The sequence below is a fragment of the Quercus robur genome, chromosome 8 (genome assembly GCF_932294415.1).
Source record: "Quercus robur chromosome 8, dhQueRobu3.1, whole genome shotgun sequence".
Classification (NCBI taxonomy): domain Eukaryota; kingdom Viridiplantae; phylum Streptophyta; class Magnoliopsida; order Fagales; family Fagaceae; genus Quercus; species Quercus robur.
Window position 1 is genome coordinate 3,128,660 of NC_065541.1, and position 22,867 is coordinate 3,151,526.

Here is a 22,867-nt window from a genome sequence, read left to right on the forward strand (position 1 = left end):
GTTATTTAAGATATATAGAAGATGAATCATTTATAAGGTTTACTAGAAACAAATTCCAATCACATATAAGCTGAATAGTAAAATAAGCTAACTTTTTAATCTGTAGCCAAACACACACTTAATCGCGTGCTATTTACTTAGAAGAAGAACCACACCATATCTCAGCTATTCCAAACGCTGCGTTTCGTGTACCCAAGCAAGATTTTGGTAATTCGTTGCAATTGCATGAGCCTCCGGCCACGTGTCTTACAGTTATAGAAATAGAAATTCATTTTCTCAAAGCTAAGATTTGACCTTGTTTATGGTCCTTAAGGACTTAAGGACTATATCTCAAATACAACAAACTTTCCCTTGTAAATTCGTAAAGCTGGTCCTCTCAAATGAAATCCACTAACGCTTTTTTAAGGCCTCTCCTTGTTGAATGCAGGTGGCTGATGGCTGATGAGGCGGTTGGATCAAATTCCAAACACCACACATATAAAGAGTTGCAAATGGTGTGTACATACCATAAAGTGTAATCTCTAAGTTTAACCACATCTCATTTGAGTCAGCTTATAAAAATAAAAAATAAAAAATAAAAACAATTAATTTGAGCCATGTAACTTTGTTTTTGTTTTATTGAATCTCTATAAGTTTCAAATTTATTCAATTAAAGTTTCTGCGTCAACTTTCGTCAATTTTTATTAAAAAAAAAAATCTAGAAAATATTTTTCAATAACTAAATGGATTTTTTAATTAAAAATTCTTGAATAAAAAAAAAATATAAAAATTGGGACACTTAGCTACAAAATCTAACGAAATTTGATAGAGATAACTTAATTGAATGAACTTTAAACTTAGAGAACTCTATTGAACAAAAGTAAAGTGAAAGGATTGAAATAAATTATAGTCAAATTTAGAGTATGCAATTTGCATTTTTGCCTATTTTTTATTTCCTTTTCTACTCAAAAAAATTAATTAATTAATAAGTAATTCAAATTTTGAGACAGAAAATCATAATACTTATTCTATTTCCTTTGTTACCGAGGGCGAGTATTATTTCCTAATCCCTCATTGTGGAATTCATAATACAAGTTTTTTTTTTTTTTTTTTTTTTTTTTTTTGGAGAATCAGAATTCATAATTCAAGTTGAGCAAAATATTATTATTTTTAAAAACCATTACTCAGTATTTCTATCCTTTTTAGCTCCAAAAAGAAAAAAAGAAAAAAAGAGAGACTTGACTTATTTGATAATGTTTTTATTGTGATTGGCTTACATTCCAATTGGACAAGCTCACTTTCCTTGATGGGAAGAAAATTTTATTCACTTTTGAGAGAGAGAGAGTACAAAAGGTTGCTATTTTTGAATTTGAGGCTACCATTTTGAAGTTGAAAGTACTGTCATTTTTTTTATGGGTAAAATTTATTAGAAAATAAGGACAAACCTTTCATATATAGGATGTATATAAAAGGCATTTTTTTAGGCTATGAACAAAAGTTTCATCTAAAGAATACAAAGTGCTATAAGTTTATGCATTTCTTTTTATTTTTCTTTAAATTTTAGAATAACTTTTATCTCCTAAAAAAATTAATATTTTAATGATTATTTGCAAAGGCTAATCATGGCCCTCACAAATAATTTAGTATTAGTGAGGGTATATTTTTAACTCACACAAAAAATAAACTTTTTACAAGGGATTTTTATCGTCACTCTGAAATAATTTGGTGGGAACATTTCCTTCCAAAAATTTTGACATTTTAATGATTATTTGTGAAGGTCGATCCTGGCCCTCGCAAATAATTTATGGCCTATTTGGAAGTTTAGAGAGGGAGGAGAGTATATAGGAATGATTATCCTCCACCTTGTTTGGATGTTTTTAAAATTAGTAAGGGGGAAGAGAGTAATAAGCCCTTCCGCCTTATTTGGATGTTTAAAAAATTAGAATAGAAATGAGAGAAAATGATTAAATATTTTTAAATAAACAACTTTATCCTTATTTGAAAATGAACTTGCAACATTGGTCTATGATTAATTTGTTAAATTAAATAATTATAACTATAGCATGCAATATTTTTTTATTAATTTTTTTTTTCTGATGTGAATTAAATAATCAACATTGGTCTATGATTAAATATTTTTTCTCCCTTTTTATTATACTAACAAAAACCATCCTTAATTGATAATAATTAAGATAAGAAAAAAAATGTTTGGTTTGTTTGTTTACTGAAAAAATCAACAAAATATTGAATTTTGAGTATTTCTTTCATTTTTATTATTTTTAATTATTTTTTATTTTGCTTAGTATGTGAGTTTAATTTTTTGAGGATTTGGAGAAGAATTGAGACCCCAAAAAACAAAAAAGTTAGGGAGAGTGACTCTATGAATTAACTCAAAAAATAGGATCCTACTATGTAATTTAAATTCAAGTGTTTGCCCACTTACTATTCAAAAAAGAAAGCAACTCAAAATTCTCAAGAGAATATCCCTACTAAATACCAAGCAATAGCACACAAATTTCAACCAAAACAGATGACAATAATTTCTATAAAAAATATGTTGAATTTCACACCTTGAAACATTTTTCATGATCACACTTATCCGTTTGGGAACCAATGCCACTTTGAATCATGACGTGAGATACTGGAATTTGCCCAACATAGAGCCCATTGACAATGCCTTGTCCATCTAATTAATAAAAATATGATAAAAACTTTCACATCTAACTGATATGGCAAATTGTTAATAATAATAATTAAAAAAAAAAAAATGAGGTTAGTAATGAGTGTAAATAAGAATCCAAACCCGTAAAAGCTTGGATTTGAATTTTTTGTTGTTGAACTTTGTGTATTTGTAACTTTGCTCATTCCCGAAGCAACAAATTATCTTACCTGCCGAGAACTTCAATCAGCCAGGTGCCCCTAAACATTGGGGCACAATCCTTTTATCTCCAATTCCCACTTGTCAACAAAAAATTGGATAGACAATTTTAAAGTTTAAACTTTTCTTTTTACCTTATCATCACACCATCACTCATCAATGTCAAACCCCATTTTCTATTCCCATTTTCCACTAATCCAACGGCAGATAAACACACAAACAATTCATATTTCATCAAATACCATTAACTTTAACACATAACTGGGGCAAATGACAACATTTTATGATACACCTCATACAGCTCCACTTGTCTAAATAGTAACTGACACATCTATTTAGAAAAATTAATCCCAAGAGTTTACAGTTCAATGATCAATTGAAAAGGTTTTTAGAAGCTAAAATTGTCTTGGAACATTTACTTGTCTAACTGTTAGAGAAAATTAAGGATCAGACATCATTGTGAGCAATAGCTCCTTGCGCTCCTCCACTGGATAGCCAATAAAACATATCTGGATTCTTAATAAGATAGACATAAGCCCTCGTTCGCAATCTAGAATCAATTCCTATCTCATCCAAGAGATAGAACACGTCTTGCTTAGGAATGGGAAGACATGCCAAGCTCCTCTCAAAAATTAAATTTTCTTCTCTGTGCTGAATTTCCTTCTCTCATTGCTAAAGCAACATCCTGAATTGCTCCCATAATTTGTTCCATGTCCTCATTTTTTGATGTTCTCTCTTTTTGGCTTTTGAGGAGGCTTCACCCACATTATTATCACCCACATTATCACAACTCTCCAAAGTAACTTCATTTTGAGCAACTAAATGATCAATATCTTCAATGTTCTCCATAGAGCCCTCTCCGATTGAAGTAGCCCACCATTGCCTCATCTCCGATGCAATTTCAGATTGTTCCCCAGTTGCTCTATCTTTTCCATAAAGCTCAACCAATTTGTCGTAGTTTGGAATTGGTTTGTTCTTAAGCTCTTTTGCTCTAGGTTTAGCCTGTTAAAAAATGACAACAAAATAAGGTACAAATATAAAATGAAACTTATTATCCCATTGTCATGTGAAACAAATATAAAATTTCCCCTACACCCAGCCTACAAAGAACCATATTTCATGCAACGGTACAAGGTCACACTTACTATTTGATAGATAGAGTTGAGCACAGAAAACTAACGTCCATCCTTTTTTGCATTTATCTATGCATGATTTAATCCTAGAAGTATTCAAGCTCATCTGGTTTCATCCCCACATCACCATTAAAAAAAAATTATAACCCCACAGACAAGAAAACACTCAAATTTATGCACCATAGTATTCTATTGAACAAGCTTGCATTTATGGTAAAACCCAGTTACAAACAACATATCATTGCAATGTGTAAGACATGACTAGATGCAAAATCTCATCAAAGCATACATCTGAGTCCTTTGAATCATCGAAACAATCCAATAAATTCTATCTGTCTAAATATAAGTTCATGGTGCTATACCCTATTGTAAACTGATACAACATGAAAAAGAAAACCATAGAATTCAATGAAACAACATGAACTCCTAGAGTATAAGTGACAAACCTGGATTAGAATTCCCAAACTTCCAGTTCAGCACTCCACATTTTGGTGATTGGACTCCAAGCAAAACCACTCAATCCATTCTTAGACACATCATAGCAGTCTGACCAATTATACTTGATGGTTTTAATGCGATTTTTCACATTTTGCTTGTCTATTGGTTTTTCAAATTTTTCTTGCAATTCCTTCACAATATTGTCATAGGCATGTGTGGTAAAGACTGAACCATTTCTATTACCAAGATGATGTTGATGCAAGAGTGCATCAATAAGCACACCATCCATAACAGCTGTCCAATATTCTCTATCTTTCTTAACCACATCATCAATAGTCCTTTTTTCTAACATATTTGGACCTATAAAAAAATATTTGAGCAAATAAATATATTTAACAAAACCATCAGATTTAGCTTGTTGTCATGTGCCAGCCCCTTGAATGAAAAAATTTAACAAACAAACTTGCAAAATTTAAGACAAGCTGTTTTGGAAACAGAAATAATTTAATTTTTATGTTTCAAAAGTAAAGAACTATCAACAAGAAGATGGGAGAGAAGGCAAAGCAAAACCTTTTTTGCAAGTAGTCCACTCCGACCCAAAGTTTGTATGCCCTTATGAAAAATGTGTTCACTATCAACAACTCCCGCTTTCCAAGTGCAGTCCCCCTGTAAAATGCCATATTTACACATTATCCAAGGTTGAAATAATAAAAGCTCATTTTACCGACACAACTAAGCAGAGAAAACTAAGTAGGCAAACGTAAGCAAGTTGAAAGCAAAAGGTTGCCAACACAACTTAAAGGACAAACACATAATGTAAAACAATAGAAAAAGAAAGATTACCTGCAAATTGCCACTGTCACAGTGAATGAAGTTTATTAAAATTATACTAAAAAAACTGGAACTTACTGTGGTAGTGTTGCTCTAACACAATATAGAGGAATAATTCATTTTGCATACTAAAGAGGAAAGTCTCACACAAACCTCACTAGAAGAAACACGTTCTCAAGTCACAATCAAAACTCATTCAATAGTTTATCCCAAGCAAATTAAATATATCATATACAAAATGATAAGTCCATAAAAAGAAAATTAAATAATAAAACAATTCTAATGAGAATCAGCCCATTAAAACAAAGACATAGTTCTAAATCCACTAGAAGCATTTGCTTACAATTATTAAATTTAGAATAACATCAAGTTGGGTTGGATGTATAATCCCTCCACATATCAGTTGCTATTGAGTTTCTTAAAATCTCTCCTTGGGCAGCATCATCATTATTTCTCTCTTTGTGCACCAAGCTGTTCATGGGGTTCAGGATTGTTTAAAATTTCTTCATCCACCTCATGAAGAATTCTATCATCCAGATCTGCATCAATCAAGTAATTGTACAAGATGCAACATGCTAAAATTATTTTTTTCTGGGTTGGAACTCCGTAAGACGGCTCATTTGAGCTTGCTATTATAGGAAACCTTTTCTTCAAGACCCCAAATGCTCTTTCAATCACATTGTGTAAGGATGCATGTCGAAGGTTGAATAACTCTTTAGGATTTTGTGGTGGATTTCGTGAATACTCTTTTAAATGATAACAAACTCCTCTATAATGTGCAAGAAGTGTGCTCCTCAACATGAATCCAGCATCAACAAGGTAATATTTACCTATGGGAACGGCATGCATCATTATGTTGTTATACACTAATGGCTATTTTTTTTTTCCTCCTAACAAAATTACCTTGGGGGACTTTTAGCTTATCGCATCTAGTTAATGCAATTTTTAAGATTCTTGAGTCTGACGCAGTTCCTTCCCATCCAAGCAAAACATATGTAAATTTTAAATCAAATGTACATGCCGCTAGCACATTTTGTGTTGGGTAGTCCTTTCTACCACAATATCTTGGTGCATCTTCAATAGGAACTTTTGCCCAAATGTGCATTCCATCAATTGCCCCAATGCAATCCTGACATGGGAAGAACTAAAACTGTTGAGTACTTACTTCTATATATTAAAATCTTTATATATACCACAATTAAGCTATTAGAATATAATTTTTTTTTTTTTAACCCTAAAATATGGGAAGAACCTAGAACTGTTGAGTATTTCTACTGAAGTTTGAAATCCATCAGGTTGTTTCAGAAACTTCTCTTCTAGTTGTATCACAGATCTTAATACTTGATGGAAATGACGGTTTATAGTCTCACTAGAGCAATGAAAAAAAAAAAAAGATATTTCCCGATGCTTTACACCATGTGATAATATGTAAAGAAATTTGGCAACTTGTTCTTCAATCGTTGCTCGTTGTGTTGGGTTGGAGGCCACCTTCTTTATGTAGCATGTCACACAAATCTAAAAAAGCTCCAGGCCCCATGCATATAATATCCCGACACTTTTTATTTCCAATTATCTCTCTCATTAGTTCATCGCGAACACTTCGTCTTTCTAAACTCAAACTACTAATTGAGTAAGTTACTTGTCTCCTTTAAGGCCTCCTTCAAAGTATTAACCAATAAGCAACAAGACAAACTACATAAGCAACTGTCATTCGACGTCTCCATTCCCAATCCCATAATCCATGTCTCCATTCCCAAATTTGCAATACACATCTCCTTTTATTCTCATCTATCCATCTAATAAAATTATCCCATGACAGCAAAACTATTACAATCCATGATACGCATAGATACACTAAGTTATTACAATTCAGTGTGTTTCGTGTAATCTATTATATAGGAACATAAAATTTAGAAAGTATTTGGCTTGCTAGTGGAATGCCATTTCATGGTTATAGTAATGACTAAAACTAAAATCAAATAAAAGAAACAACTTCATAGCCAGCATCAACAACTTTACAAGACAAATAAAAGTATCACCATAATATAACTTAATGAACTTAAATTGCTGTAATAGAAACTGCGATTAATATACTAACCCTTCCCAACTATCAACATTAATTAAAGCCAAAAAGCGAATGACATAATCAAAATTGCACAAAAGACAGCTAGCCAACATTCAAAAAAACGCCAATTAGTTAGAATTGAACACACAAACAGGCAATTTAGTTTTACAACCAATTAGCCAAAAAATGAAATAAGAAGAGTCATAACCAGTACAATGACATAAAAGAATGCAATCTACTAAGATGCTAAATCTAGTGTCCTGGAGATTGTAAAAACTACCGAACTGTCAAATTGTGACCACATTGTGAGTAACTCTTTGAAACTTTAAAATTCTAGTCCACATGCCTTGGATAAGAAAGAATCTCGGGGAAATTAATGTATATTCGGAAACAAAACCTAAGCCAGGAATGGAAGTTTTAACACTGAGGTTGTTCAGAATTTGAAACATTTCCTGGACATTTGAGATGTTTCAAACTAAAAAACGAAATAGCAACAAGAAACAATGCAATGAAAGGATACTTAGAAATTTTAAACATTTTGAAAAGTAAATAACAAAAATTGGAAGTAATGCAATCTTAAACATTTCCTAAAGCTGAAGACATTTTGGACCATAAAACAAAACAAAACAAAAAAACAAGTGATTGAATGGAACCATATACAGAGAATTGGCAGTCACCTTAATGCTTACAGCAGTGACCCAGCTACCCTCACTTGTTGGAATGAGACCAAGACAAACACGATCAGCAACATCCTGCATGCAGAAAATCAAAAGGAATCAATCAGAGCAGTCCATCTTCTTGTACATTAATGCATGTTTTCATGATAAACTTTTCCTTTTGTACCAGTGTAAAATATCAGCCACTGTAAACTAGCTTATTGCATCAATATTCTATATCAACAAAGGATTGTTTCACAATCTGTTGTGAACCAGCCATAAAAGGTTTCAACCATTGGCCGTGTGCTTCTAAATTTAATTTGAAGCATCAAAAGATAACACGTTCAACTAACACCTCAGAAGATCTCCTCGGACTTTGGCTTAGGCAACTATTAGGTGGGTGGGTTTTGGTTGCCTACATCTTAAATTTAGTTTTGACTTAATAATAATAAATAAATAAAGAAAAAAAGAAGAAGCATCTAAGTATAATAATTCGTCTTCCAAATTAGGTTCAAATCAAGCATTTAAAAATGTTCATCAACCTATCAAAAAATAAAATAAAATAATGTTCATCAAACATTACACAGGAAAGTTGACAGGACAACATCTATTAACCAATCATGACCTTCAAATATACATTGTCAATAAAAATTTTCTCTCTACATCACTAGACAGGAAAATTTTCATGAACTTAAAATAACCTAATAGGAATTTAATCATGATATGCTAGTGCTACAACTTGACTATTTAGAATTTATTAACTAACAAAACAAATCAGTGTATGGACGTACTTTAGGTGCTATAATCCGGTTATCTCCTTCAAGTACGATACAACAATCGCTCACTGAATTGGCTTGTAGATTGTGTTGGAGTGCCTCAATGGGATTGGGATTCCATTCGCAAGCATAGACTAGTTTTGCATTGGCCCTAATCAAGGAAGTTTAGCAATCAGGTCACTATTAGTGTACAAATGATCAAGCAGCTGAAATGATTGTAAAAGAGTAGACACCAAAATTTATCAAACACATTGTGAGTAACTCTTTGAAAATTTAAAATTCTAGTTAAAAATAAATAAACCAAATTAGAAACCCATTCACAAAAAACAAGAAATTACCCAATAAAAATAAACAAGAAACACAGATCCATATATAGCTACAACATACAAATTTATGCAAGTTCACAATCTAGACTCACTCAAGCACTTTATCAAACACGTTATGAGCAATACTTTGAAACTTTAAAATTTAAGTAAAAAAAAAATCAAATCCGAAACCCCACCCACAAATAACATGTTATTACCCCATAAAATCACAATTAATAAGAAATTACCCAATAAAATCACAATTTGAGAACATAATTATTTGATCCAACTCAAAAGAAACCCATGAAACAAAAAGAAAAACAGAGTTTACCTCTGAAAGAAAAACCCAAGCGTGAGAGACGATTGATTGTGAAGAAGTTGTGAGAGAGAGACAGCGTGAAGTGTGGAAGAAATCGTGTAAGAGAGAGGCAGTGGAGTCTTCAAGGCTGAGAGAGTTGAGAGAAATTTGAGACTGATGAGAGAAATAACATGAATTTATTTTATATGATTGGTTTGTAATTTTGTTAATTTAAAAAGGGTAAATTGGAAAATTCATTTTGTCAATAATTTATTTACTCTCCCCTCCCTTCAAATCTCTCCAATTTGGGGGAATTAAAAATGAGGGTTTAGAGATAGTTGAAACCCCTCCAAACCTCTCCCCCTCCTTTCTTAAAAAACTTCCAAACAAGGTAATTAAATTACTCTCTCTTTTTACTCTACTCTCCCTCCCTTTTTAAACATCCAAACAGAGCATTAGTATTAGTGACAACATTTTTTTAACCGTCACAAATAATACACTTTTTGTGAGAGATTTTTAATTGTCCCTTGCAAATAATATGAAGGGAAAATTTCCCTCCAAAATATTAGCGTTTGTGACAACTACAACACATAATTGCAACAGTTTTTCTTGTTGGTCACAAATGTTTCACATTTTACCAAGGATTTGCGAGGGCATTATTTTGCCATCAGAAATAAGATTTTTTGAGAGGCCTTTTTGGGTCCGTCAAAATTTCTTTGTCACTAAAAGGCATTTTTATCATAAACGTTATTTTAAGTTTTTTATTCTTAAACTTTTATTTATTTCAAGGAAGAATATATGTTACTGATTAAAAGCCTTAAAATACATGTTGATAATCATAGTAAAATACCAATACCAAACCCTCAAAAAAACAAATAGCTACCGTAGTCTTTATCCAAAAACACATGCAATTCAATCCAAAAAAAAAAAACCACACACACACATGCAATAAAATCAATGCCTTACAAAGGATAATAAAATTTAAAAAAAAAAAATGTTAATTCAAGAACCCATGTTCAAATTATTGGGGAGGTATCCTCCAGCCATACATGTAAATCATTTACATCTCTAGCAAATCTATCTAAAACTATAACACTATTGCAATTTGATACAGCCACGACTTCTAAGCTTAACTTTTATTATATAGTACATATTATATTATATTATATGATATGATAATGATATGATGTGGTAGGAAAGAGAGCAAGAGAGGATCTCCACATGTACATGTGGTCAAGAAGCCAAGAAACTTGTGTTGTCTCCTGCTTTTGAAAGGCTTTGAGTGGATCATCGCTCAACCCAGTCTAATAAAAATATATAATTTGACTAGGTGAAGGTGTGGATGACATGTAGACATTCATAGAGAGATGTAGGCTGTATATCAAATATCAATGATAACTTGGTCGATCATTTCAGTTTATTCAAAGGAAATTTAAAAAAACAAAAGCAAAAGTTGGTACCAAAATCAAAGAACATTCTACACTATTAGTACCAAAAGTTGAGTATAGAGATCATTCTGGAAATGGTCTAACCTAAAGTACCTGATCAAATGCATCTATGGCCAATTACAGAATTCCTAATAAAAGCAATAACTCATAAAAGAGAGATATCGAAACCACAGAGAGAGAACCATTCAAAGAGGTTCAAATCATTTTACAAAATAAACAATTACGGGGGGACTCCATTTGTACATAGGAAAATAGTAACACCAGCCAATCAATAATTGTCCTGAAAACCACTTATCTGGGCTGAGACAATGAGCACATTGAGCAACAAACTAGAAGAGACAACTGTAAACATGTGAAATTAAAACCACAAAATTTCCTACTTGATTGTCTCTTAAAAAAATATAAGCAAGCCCAACCGGTGCCAGCAACAACAATTATATTCGTTCTCCATCCAAGTCCACAAACAAAGCCCAACAATTCCGAGCTAAGCAAAGCTTCACATAAAAAGGATCTAATAGGGATATTGAAGATTCAAACTATTAAAGCGTAATATTATGGGAAAAAGAGTACTTACAAATTTGTATTAACATTATTGAGTAGAACTTGATTGTTTACCTACCACAAATCACAAATGGACAAACTTTGATTAGTAATGAAGAAATTTACACCAAAAAAAAAAAAGTACCACTAAAATCCCAAATTTGAAACCTCAAATTAAATGCTTCAACAAACCTTTTTTTTTTTAATACTCTTTCTACAGGTACAAACTATTTTATAACATTTTTACAAACAATTGTTGTGACCAATTTCTTACTATTTCTTATCTAGATCCATCACCAAAATCACTTTTTTATTTACTAATAACTGCTCACCACATCAGTAGTTTATAAAAATTTTTGAAAAAAAGTTTGTATTTCTAACATTTTCCCTAAATAAAAGTTCAACTAACACACTTTAAGTAGGGGTAAAATTGTCTTCTCAACCAAAACAAAAATATGAGTAAAAGTGCAATCTTGTAAATTCCTACGAGCAACATTTTGACAATTTTCATATCTCTCTGTAGTCTATAACTTGTTTTGTTTTGACTTTTGATACATGTATTGTATTGTTTTGATACAAGTATTGTACATTAATATGAAAAGCACACCCCCAAATCTAGCAAAGTAGCTCATGCCTCTAAATTTGTCACAGAAGTGCAATTTAAGCGTTATATGAAAATATCAAAACCCAAACAAGCAGACCATTAAAACGGTAGATGGTGAATTACATATTTCAAGAAATGCAAGATAAAAAGGACAACAATTGCTTTTTACTATACAAATCTACAACAAAAATCCCACGACATTATTCACTAGAAAAGAAAAAATATACATTATCAAGAAATCTAAAGCCATTTTTAGCTAAATTGCACTAACCTATCTCAACTGAAGCATTGATATTTTAGCATCTAAACTCATTCTGGTTGAATGTTTGCCTTTGCCCTCTTAACCCCGCCAAATGCTTGGAACGGAGATTGTGGTTGTCATAGCCATAATATCCTGTACGAACCTTGCGGAAGAGAATAATGACTGGTACATGCTCAACGATCCAATAATGTAGCCCTTGCTCAGGATCCAAACTTTCTTCAAATTCTTTGGGCATCTCCCAAAATCCCAGTTCTTTGAGGTTTTTCAGATGTTGGATTCCAGAAGGCACCTCTTTAAGTTCCGGACAATGCCCAATGGAAAGAAATTCAAGAACAGGCAATGCTCCTTCATCTATCAATAGCGAATGCAATGCATTTAAGTGTCTAATCCATAGCCACTTGAGTTTTGGAAACCCTTCTAGCTTAAAATGCAAATGTTCTCCGCTGTATGCATGGCGTGAGATCATGAGCTCCCGTAAGTTTGGTAGATTTTGAAGGACTTTCAATGGGTCATCATTTAACCTGGACCATAAAATCTTTAGTTTGACCAAACGTTGAAGTTCTGAAATCCATTCTGGTACCTTTTCTAATCGCCCCTTTATTTGTAGGCTTTGAAGAAACATAGGTGGGGATGAAATGAATTTTAAATCAACCATCTCATCTTCGCTAATTAAGGTCACATCAAGAGATCGAAGGTGGTTCATATTTTCAACAGAGGCACACAAAGCCGTCACAGTTTCCTTTGACAGGTTTTTCACGCCTAGCTTCCTCAATTGTCTTAACTTTCCCAACTCTTTAGTAAGATCAACCCCTCCATGATTCAACTCCACATGATACAACTTTTGCAAGTTCTTTAAACACCCAACTCCCTTTTGTATCTTTACCCCTTTTCCCAAAGTCAAACTGTTGTCTTTTTCGAAATCAAGATTGTAAGCTATAAAATGTCGTAGCTTATGAAGGTTGTTGATCTCAATTGGTATATCAGAAACTAGGGACTGCTTTAGATCTAGAGTCTCCAAATTTTGCAACTTTCCTATGGATTTTGGAAGAATTTTAACTTTGGTATTTCTTAAACTTAAATACCTCAAATGAAATAAACTTCCAACATCATCAGGAATGCAATCCAACAAAGCATCTTCAAAATCCAGAACTTTCAAAAGCTTGAAATTAGCAACAAAAGTACTCATAAAGGACTTTGGAAATTCATCAAGATTGAAAAATAAAAGAGAATGAATATGAGGGTTCCCAAATTCCTTCAATACAACACATGAAACTCCATCAATTGACATGCGTCGAGTTAATCCTTCAAAGCGGGACTCTTGTTTTGAGAGAACATGACAAAAACTCAAATCCTTCATCTTCCGGAGTATGATCTCGCGTAAGATATCATGGAGTCGACATTTTCTAACTTTCCCAGATATGTCAACATATGATACTTGAACCAAGCTTCTGTGGATTAATTCAGTCAAGTATTCTTGTGCAACTTCCTCAAATGTTTTACCCTCCAATTCCTTCACAAATCCTTCAGCTATCCATTGTCTAATCAATTTGATGCAACTAATGGAGTAGTCTTCTGGATACATACCAAGGTATAATAAGCAAGATTTGAGGTGGCATGGCAAGTCTTCATAACTTAAGGACAAGATTTTATCGACACCTGTAAGATGGGGATTTCTTCCTAACTCAAACCCAACACTATCATGCAAGTTTTGCCATTCAAAGACAGTTTTGTCTTTGGTTGACAAAAGACCACCTATAGCAACAATTGCAAGTGGTAAGCCTTTGCACTTCTCAACAATGTCCTTAGACAATTTCTCCAATATTGGGGGACAACGTCCTCCAAATTCAAATTGGAACGCCCTTTTGCAGAATAGCTCCCATGCCTCATCAGGAGTTAGTGGTTGCAATTCGAAAACATGAACATGTGAAGATTTTTTACAAAAACTAGCCACCTCCCTATTACGTGTTGTGATCATAATTCTACCACCCTTATTATTATCAGGTAAAGCATGTTTTATACCCTCCCAAAAGTCAATTTTCCATACATCATCAAATATGACCACATACGTTTTTAGCTGTAAGTAATCTCTTAATTTTCTTACCAATGATTGTTCGTCCATTGTGTCAATTCCTGGCATAGGAAGCTCATTTCTGGCCTCACGAAATTGCTTTATGATGCTCCTTAATAGATCTTGTATGTTGTAAGATTGAGACACTGAAATCCACGCATAGCATTCAAAGTGTCCTCTAACCATTTGATGATCATAGATTTTTTTGGCAAGTGTGGTCTTGCCTAGACCCCCCATTCCTACTACCGAAATTACAATACGATGAGGTTGTCCTTCTACCAACCAGCCTATCAATTCATTTCTAGAAGATTCAATTCCAACAACATCAGTATCCTCAAGATAAAGGGAGTCCTTTCGAGGGTCTTGCCACCTAACATTCTGAGTACCACTGCTTGATCCCTGACCAGTGGATTGGAAGCCATATCTTTCACTTCTTGCCTTGATTTTCTGCACTGATGCTTTGATCTTCTGAATCTTAGTGGCTGTTTCATGGTGAGGTTTTAACATTGAAAATAAGCGAGCAGATTTATGGAGGAACCAACTGAATCCCTGAAGCCGATGGGGATGATGTTGTGCCATCTCAAGCAAGTACTCGTCCATGAAAACATCCATGTGGAAAGCTACTTCTTTGACTTGTTTCACCCAAGTTTTGACACCCTCGCTCATGTCCTCCTCTGCTGCGGCCCTTGCATCTGCATCCTTAAGGAAGGACTGAATGCTCTCCAGTTCATCTTTGATGTCAGCTACTTCTTCATGAATGTCTTGTAACAGTGTTGCTTCTTCGCTCAACAAGGAAATGAGCTTCTCAGTAAGAGCGGATATCGCAGCCTCTGCCATATATGTAGCCTATCTTCTTACTCCAGTGTTATTTCGTCTGAATTTGGCTGTTCTCTGTGATCAGATATTGCCTGAGATTGAGCTCGTGTGGATCAAATCCACTTTCCTAAAACTTTTTTCTTTCACTCTCTTTCTTTCTCTCTCTCAAACTTGAATAGATGAGACTGTGTACGAAGCAAAAATACAGAGTTGAAAAGGATAAGAAAATTAGAGCATCTCCAATAGACTAGTTAAAGCCATTTTTTGAGAGCAAACCCAAAAAAAAAACAGTTCCAACAGACTCTCTGAAAGGAAAATTTTTCCAAATTTTTTTTGGGAGTTGCTACAGTAGCTCTCTGTAGCAACTCCAAATGAATTTTTCTCCTTTAAAAAATCAAACAACTCAATAAAAAACAATTCTTTCTCCCTCACAGACTCAAACGTCTCACATAATCAAAACACAAAACAAAATCTATTTCTTATTATAACAGCAAAGTTAAATCAGAACAAGAAAATAAGGAGAAAAAAAATGTCAAGCCGATCTGACCCAGTCTGGCGGTGGAGAGGCGGACGAGGCGCTGCTGCTTGGTGAACGCCGATCTCCGCCGGCTTTGTCCTTCCGGCGACACTTGATCTCCACCGGCCTTCTCCCCCTCTCTCTGCTGCGTTCTCTCTCTCTCTCTCTCTCTCTCTTCTGTTTTCTCTGATGTGATAAATGTGTAACTGTGAGCAAAATAGAATAACGCGTCTCAATTTTTTTTTTTTTTTTTTTTTGGGGATAAAAAGAACGGTTGAAATTGAGTAATCAATTGTGTGTGAAAATGTGTTGTCTTTAAAATTAGTAGGTTGAAATAAAATTGAGTTAATATCTTGGTTTTTTTTTTTTTTTGGTATGTAATCATGTGATATAGTATTTAATATTAGATAGGTCTCTTTTTTTGAGAAAAAATAGAAAGAGATAATTAATTAGTTAATTAATTAAAAGTTATTTAATTATTAAATAACAACAATAATAATAATTAAAAAAAAATAAGCCGTGAAAAATTTAATGCATAAATTCATTCCAAATTATAGAGATTTGATAAATTTCAAGACTAATATAGATTTGATAAATAAAAAATAATACAAGCATGAAAAATATGATCATTAAAAAAAACCATTGGAAAGTAGGATTGTTGAAAATTAAAAATGAATAAATAAAAACTAACAACTCATGACTATATTATTTGTTCTCTTCAATGTTATTGATTCCGTGCCGTTTCGGCCGGAATGACCGGAATATTTTGTACCGATATGCAAACTGGTACGAGAATATCTCACGTTTCACCTCGGATCAGATTTCGGCCTATTTCGGGTCATTCCGACTAATTTCAACCGAAATGCAAATTTCAACCGATACAAGATTTTGACGAAAAAAATAAAAAAAAATAAAAAAAATTCCTACCTCCTCCTTCTGGGTTTTGTGCTTTTCTTCCTTCTCTTCTTCTTCTTCTTAATTTTGGTCTCTGCTTCTTCTTCTTCTTTTTTCTTTCTTCTTCTTCCTCTTCTTCTTCTTCTCTTGGTTTCGGTCTACTACCTAACTACCTCTTCTTCTTTATTTGTGTGTCCTTGGCTGTCCTCCACTTGTGTTTAGACTTTAGAGCCTTTAGGCTTTAGATATTTTCTTTGTTTTGTGGTGTTTGGGAGCCCCATGTAATACTCATTCCTTCCAGGCTCTTTTGTTTTGTCCGTTTGAATTTAATTAACATTTTTTTTGTTTTTTTTTTTTTGTTTTTGTGAACCTCACGTGACTCATAATAAAAAGGAAACTTTCAACCTTTTAATTCCACAATCACTAAAATTAGAAAAAGCATAGGGCTATAAAAATTTTTACAACTTTTTGTCATAATTGGGATGTGATAGAGTGTGATTAGTGAAAAAAAAAATTATATACTTATAACTTTAAAACCTTCAATAATTTATTATATGGATTTTTTTTATCAATAATATATATATATATATATATATATATTTATAAAATAGTAATAAGCCTGAAATAGTACGCAACGGTACACCGAAATAGGCTGGTACCGAAACATTCCGTTCCAATGGACAAACCGAAACGGGGTCCGAAAAGGTATTCATAACATTGGTTATCTCAAGTGCTTCAAGAGATCCATTGAAAAAAAAAAAAGACCAACCACAATTTTAAAATTTTTACCCATTGAGAGTTAGAAAATATAGTTGGGAATAAATAAAGAAGGATTAAAAAAAAGAATAAAGAAAGATTAAAGAATGAATGAAGAAATAATATTTAAATAAGATAGAGAAAAGATAGAGAGTTTGTTGGAAAGTGTATTTGAAAAAGTAAGTTGGTAAAAAGTAAATATAACTGTTCACTCTCCAAATAGTACAAAAATTTGAAGAGTCTGTTGGAGATGCTCTTATAACCAACAAAATGAAAGATTTCCACAGAAAATTATAAGTTTATAACCAAAGATGTCACGTGGGTACCAAAGATTTAGTTGGTGAGGTTGACTAGATAAGTTGGTACCAAAGATGTCACGTGGTAGATACTAACCCTTGTCGAGATAATTGTCATTGTACACTAGCATTAAACTCAAATATACAAATCTATTTCAAAATTATGGGTGTGCAGCAAACCGCCAACCTGCTCAAACCGATTTGAGCCAATCCAACTCACCGGGTTGGGTCAATTTTCAAAGGTTAATGAGTTTGATTGAGTCATGAATTTTTATTTTTTTTATTTTTTTTTTACAATGAATTGAGTTGAGTTTGGGTCATAAGATTTATAAATCCACCTTACTTGACCAAATCTGACCCATCTATATTTAATAAGTTTTTAAATTTTAAAAAATATATTGTATAATTTTGTTATTTGCTTTTTTGTCCTTCTTCCTAAATAAAACCCAAACCCAAACCCTAAATTCTTCTTATATAGTATGTGTTTGTTTGGTGTTACGCTCATGATTATTTAGTTATAAATTTGTTCTTATTTGTAGTTGTATTGTTCATGGAAGGAATTCCAAGGGGGCCCTACGAGAATTATGAAATATGATACTTTGATATTATTAATCGCGCTAACTTTGGTATGGAAGTTATACATGAACGTAATGCTCATAATTTCCCTCTAGACTTAGCATTTGTCGAAGCTCCATCCCTCGAGGGATGGATTTATAATAATTCACCTATCCCAATAACAAAAAAACCTAACTTGAATGATCATGTATTAAGAGCTAAGTTGGCTAAAGGTATGGGTCATAACAAAAGAAAATAAATAAATCATTTAACAAAAAAAACCTAACTTATAAGTGTTATCTACTATTTTATTGTTCATTTAACAAAAGAAAATAAATAAATCATCAAACTTTTTCATGCATCTCATAAGTCTACGACTATTTCCTAAAACATGTAATAGCACATGAAAGAAAGAGATCAAAACCACATAGAGAATAATTCAAAGATTTTCATATTATTGCACAAAATAAACAATTACGAGTGATTGCAATCGTACTTAGGAAAATAACAACACCAATGAGCCCATGATCAGGGCCGGCCCTAGGCTTAGGCCAATTAGGCCATTGCCTAGGGCTCCCTTACAAGAGAAGGTCCCAAATTTGGGGGCAAATTTTTATTTATTTATTTATTTATTTATTTATATGTAAATATTTTTGGAAGATATTAAAACATTTTAGTTTACATTTTTTTCACTATTAAGAAGGCTCGAAGAATTAAGTAATGCTAGAGATAGAGATAAGACAAATTTAAATAAATAGGTTTTACAAATAGACGTGTTACTAATCACAAGTAATTCAAATAGGAAAATGTTAAAAATACTATAAATTTTACTACATAATTTTTATTTTTTTAATTATTTTTATACAAGATAAAAATTATACTCTAGCCTAATTTAAATGTATATGTGTGCGAAACTTTCTTCTAAAAACCTAAATCTTGGTCACTGCCCCCCCCCCCCCCACACCCCACAAAAACTTATACTTGTGGAGTGATCACTACACCAAGGATGCGTGGTGGTCTCCATAATTTTTATAATTTGATATGACAATGAATATGATAGGTAGATTTCAACAAACTATTGAATGCATTTTTGAATGAATATTTGTGATTGGTGATATATCTTTGTAATTCTTATGTTGTAAATTTTAGGCGAAAAGCACATTTTAGTCCCTACATTTTCAAGAGATTCCCATTTTAGTCCCTACATTTTTTTTTTACCGCTTTTAGTCCCTATCCTAAAAAACGCTTCCATTTTAGTCCCTACCGTTACATCAGAAACGGATATTGCAGACGTGGCAAACGGCAAAGTTAAATAATAATAAACTAATGTCCATGTGGCCTAAATTAATAATAAAAAATGTTTTTTAATGCCACATCAGCATCTAAATTAAAAAAATTAATTTATTAATTTTAACTAAATAAAAAAAATTAAAAACAGAATTAAAAACTAAAAATCTTATGAATTGAGATCTAAGTGTGCCTTGAACAAGAATAATAAGAACACAAACCCAGATCCAAGAACGCAAACCCAGAAATTATTTAAAAAAAAACTAATCAAAGCCAGAAATTCCAATCTCAAAGCCAACCCACAACCACCAAAATAAAACCCACAATAACCCAGGCCAAGAAAATCAACCCACAGCCACAAACCCACTAATCACTATTTCCAAACCTAGCTATAGTAAACCAAAATCTCATCACCCAAAAAGTAATTCTTTTAGACAAAAAATAGAGAAAAGAAAAAGGAAAAAGTGGAACAACAATGAAAACAACAAACAAAACAATAATAATATCTGCACTAAGACACTGTAAAATCAGATCGAAAATTATGACAAGCAAATACGAATTAAGAATTACTTCGACATATTCCAACATTTTTTTTTCCCAAGCTAAGATTTTCGGAAAGTGATCTTTCAGCAGAAACGATGCCGATTTCACATGTTCGCGAAATGTGAAGAAATTTTACAAAGAAAAATAGTATTTAAAATTTAAAAAAAGAAAAAGGAAAAACCTTGGACTTGAAGTTGGAGGGGTTCAACTGAAGGACTGGAGAAGAGGGTCCGTACAGTGCTTCAAGGAAGGGATGTTGAGATTGGCGCTGGGCAGGCGAGATCGGCGAGGTGGGTAGGCAAGATCGGCAAGGTGGCCACTCGACTCCATAGCCTCCGACCCCATACCTCGCCGATCTCGCCTACCCACCTCGCCGATCTCACCTACCTAGCGCCGATCTCTCTTCTCCCTTTCATTTTTTTCTTTCTTCCTCCACTCCTCCCCGATCTCGCCTGAGTTTTTACTTTCTTTTGCCGATCTCGCCTGAGTTTTTCTTTTGTGGTTGTGGGTTGATTTTCTTGGCCTGGGTTGTTGTGAGTTTTATTTTGGTGGTTGTGGGTTGGCTTTGAGATTGGAATTTCTGGCTTGGATTAGTTTTTATTTATTTATTTATTAATTTCTGGGTTTGTGTTCTTGGATTTGGGTTTGTGTTCTTGTTGTTCTTGTTCAAGGTACATTTAGATCTCAATTCATAAGATTTTTAGTTTTTAATTTTTTTTATTTAGTTAAAATTAATAAATTAATTTTTTTAATTTAGATGCTGACATGGCATTAAAAAACATTTTTTATTATTAATTTAGGCCATGTGGACATTAGTTTATTATTATTTAACTTTGCCGTTTGCCACGTCTGCAATATCCGTTTCTGATGTAACGGCAGGGACTAAAATGGAAGCGTTTTTTAGGATAGGGACTAAAAGCGGTAAAAATAAAATGTAGGGACTAAAATGGGAATCGCTTGAAAATGTAGAGACTAAAATGTGCTTTTTGCCTAAATTTTATAATATTTCTAGTATTTTTGTAAGCCTCATGTCATTGATCATATTCATTATAACACCAGTTTGTAGTAAAATTTGTTATAACTTTAGCATTTTCTCAAAAACAAAAATCATAATAAAGAGTAAAAAGAATGGATTTAAAAAAAAAATATTATATAAAATGTCAGTTAAATATTATTTGAGTGATAATATAAATGCTCCATTTGAAAATTTTGCCTTAGGCCTCTAAAACGCTTGGGCTGACCCTGCCCATGATTTTGGCAAAACAACCACATATTCGGGTTACAACAATGACCATCACAGTAGAAGAAACAACTACAAACATATAGAAGTAAAACCATGGCATTGAATTCCCTTCTTGATTTTCGGAATAAAATAAAATAAAATAAGCCCAACTTGTCCCAGTAGCAACAATTAATTGTTTACCTCCCACAAACTTGTCAAACAAGAAGTTTATTTTACACGATAGTAAAACCCTTAAATATATATATATATATATATATATATATGTATGTATATAGGGTCTGGTTAGGGCACACATTAACCATTCATTTTGGAAAAGTTTTTATAGGAAATATAAAAAGCTGTCAAAACAGTTAATTACTTTTTCATTTTTCCATAAAAAAGTTTCCTAAAATGGTTTACTAATGTATGCTCTAAGGGCACACATTAGTAAATCCCATATATATATATATATATATATATTGTGGGGGGCTCGGGCCCAGGTAAGCAGCAACGACCCATTGAGCTTAGGCCTAGGACCGGCCTAAGTAGCCAAGGCTACCCCAAAAGATTGAGGTTGGCCTAGACCCAATAAGAATAAGCCCAGCCCAACGACAGGTATATCAAGATCTAGAAAGTATCGTTTGGGGAATGTCACATGGTTCGGGCTAGGCTAGGCCCACTGCCAATTGATAATGGGAGATCGATGATGAAATGGTTAAATTCATATCAGTCTTCGAGTACTGATAATGCCTTTGGAGAGTTCACTGTCGAACACTATTTGGCATCCGGAACAAATTTCAAGAGAATTTTCAGAAGACATGATTGTTTCTAGGGATTTTGGGTATAAGTGGGATTGCATGGAAATTAGTGACAAAGTAATGATTTGAATCCTATTAAGGAGAGACTATATAAGGGAGATGAGATCAGACAATGGGGGTGGTTGGAAAGGGGAGAGAGAAACAAAAGGAGAGGAAGGAAGAAAAAGATCAAGAGCGAGAGTATGTGTTGGGCTTGATATCACTGGGATAACGGAAATTGGACTGTGAAGGTAGTGTTTGAAGCAACAACTTGTAGGACTATGAGGAAACCCATAAATAAATAAATTGGAAAACCAAATTCTTGGTCCAATAAACATCACGCCTAGGTTTGGGTAACACACACACACACACATCTAAGGGTTTTACTAACGCGTGACTTTATGACATATATTAGTAAAACATTTTAGAAAATTTTTTATGAAAAAATGAAAAAGAAATTTACTATTTTCACAGTTTTTTTAATTTTTCACAAAAACTTTTCCAAAATGGATATAAATATAACATAAATGGACAATTTAGGTTCTTCTCAATGATAAAGCTTTCACCAATTGTAGCTTTCATTTAGCTCAATTAGTAAAGTTAATGATGGTTAAATAAGAGATTTGGAATTCAATCTCCACCTACACCAAAAATTGATTGGTGTCTTGATCTGATCATAAAGAATTATCTTATTAGGAATGGATGAGGTTGAAATTAAAAGAAAAAGGAGGCTTCCACCAACTTTCCCAAAAGTTTTTTGTTTTCTTCTTTCTAGCTTTTGAGTTAGATTTCTTTAGTCACATTTTGTCGGAAAAATCAATCATGTTTTAGAGCATCTCCAGCAGATTCTCCAAATTTGTATACTATTTGGAGAATGAACAGTGACATTTATCTTTTAGCTAC

The 22,867-nt window shown here is 32.9% G+C and overlaps 1 protein-coding gene across 28 annotated transcripts in view; it reads right to left on the minus strand.

Moving 5' to 3' along the window:
- The window catches only part of LOC126694210 (disease resistance protein RPM1-like), a 76,117-nt gene that overhangs the window by 3,426 nt on the left and 49,824 nt on the right, over positions 1 to 22,867 (minus strand). For 2 of the 28 annotated variants that reach the window (XR_007645666.1, XR_007645663.1), the window contains 4 exons: positions 12,223 to 12,734; positions 11,382 to 11,422; positions 8,772 to 8,907; positions 8,058 to 8,076 (listed from right to left, as the gene is read on the minus strand). Coding sequence is in view for 12 of the 28 variants with exons in the window: in XM_050390287.1 (XP_050246244.1) it covers positions 12,248 to 14,164 (1,917 nt within the window). In the remaining 16 variants the exon portion in view is untranslated. Of the gene's footprint in view, positions 1 to 3,086; positions 3,860 to 4,436; positions 4,789 to 4,998; positions 5,095 to 8,001; positions 8,077 to 8,771; positions 8,908 to 9,392; positions 9,508 to 11,381; positions 11,423 to 12,220; positions 15,283 to 15,644; positions 15,801 to 16,541; positions 16,702 to 22,867 lie in introns of those variants that run through there. The other 26 variants (XM_050390299.1, XM_050390297.1, XM_050390295.1 and 23 more) reach the window with 26 other exon arrangements.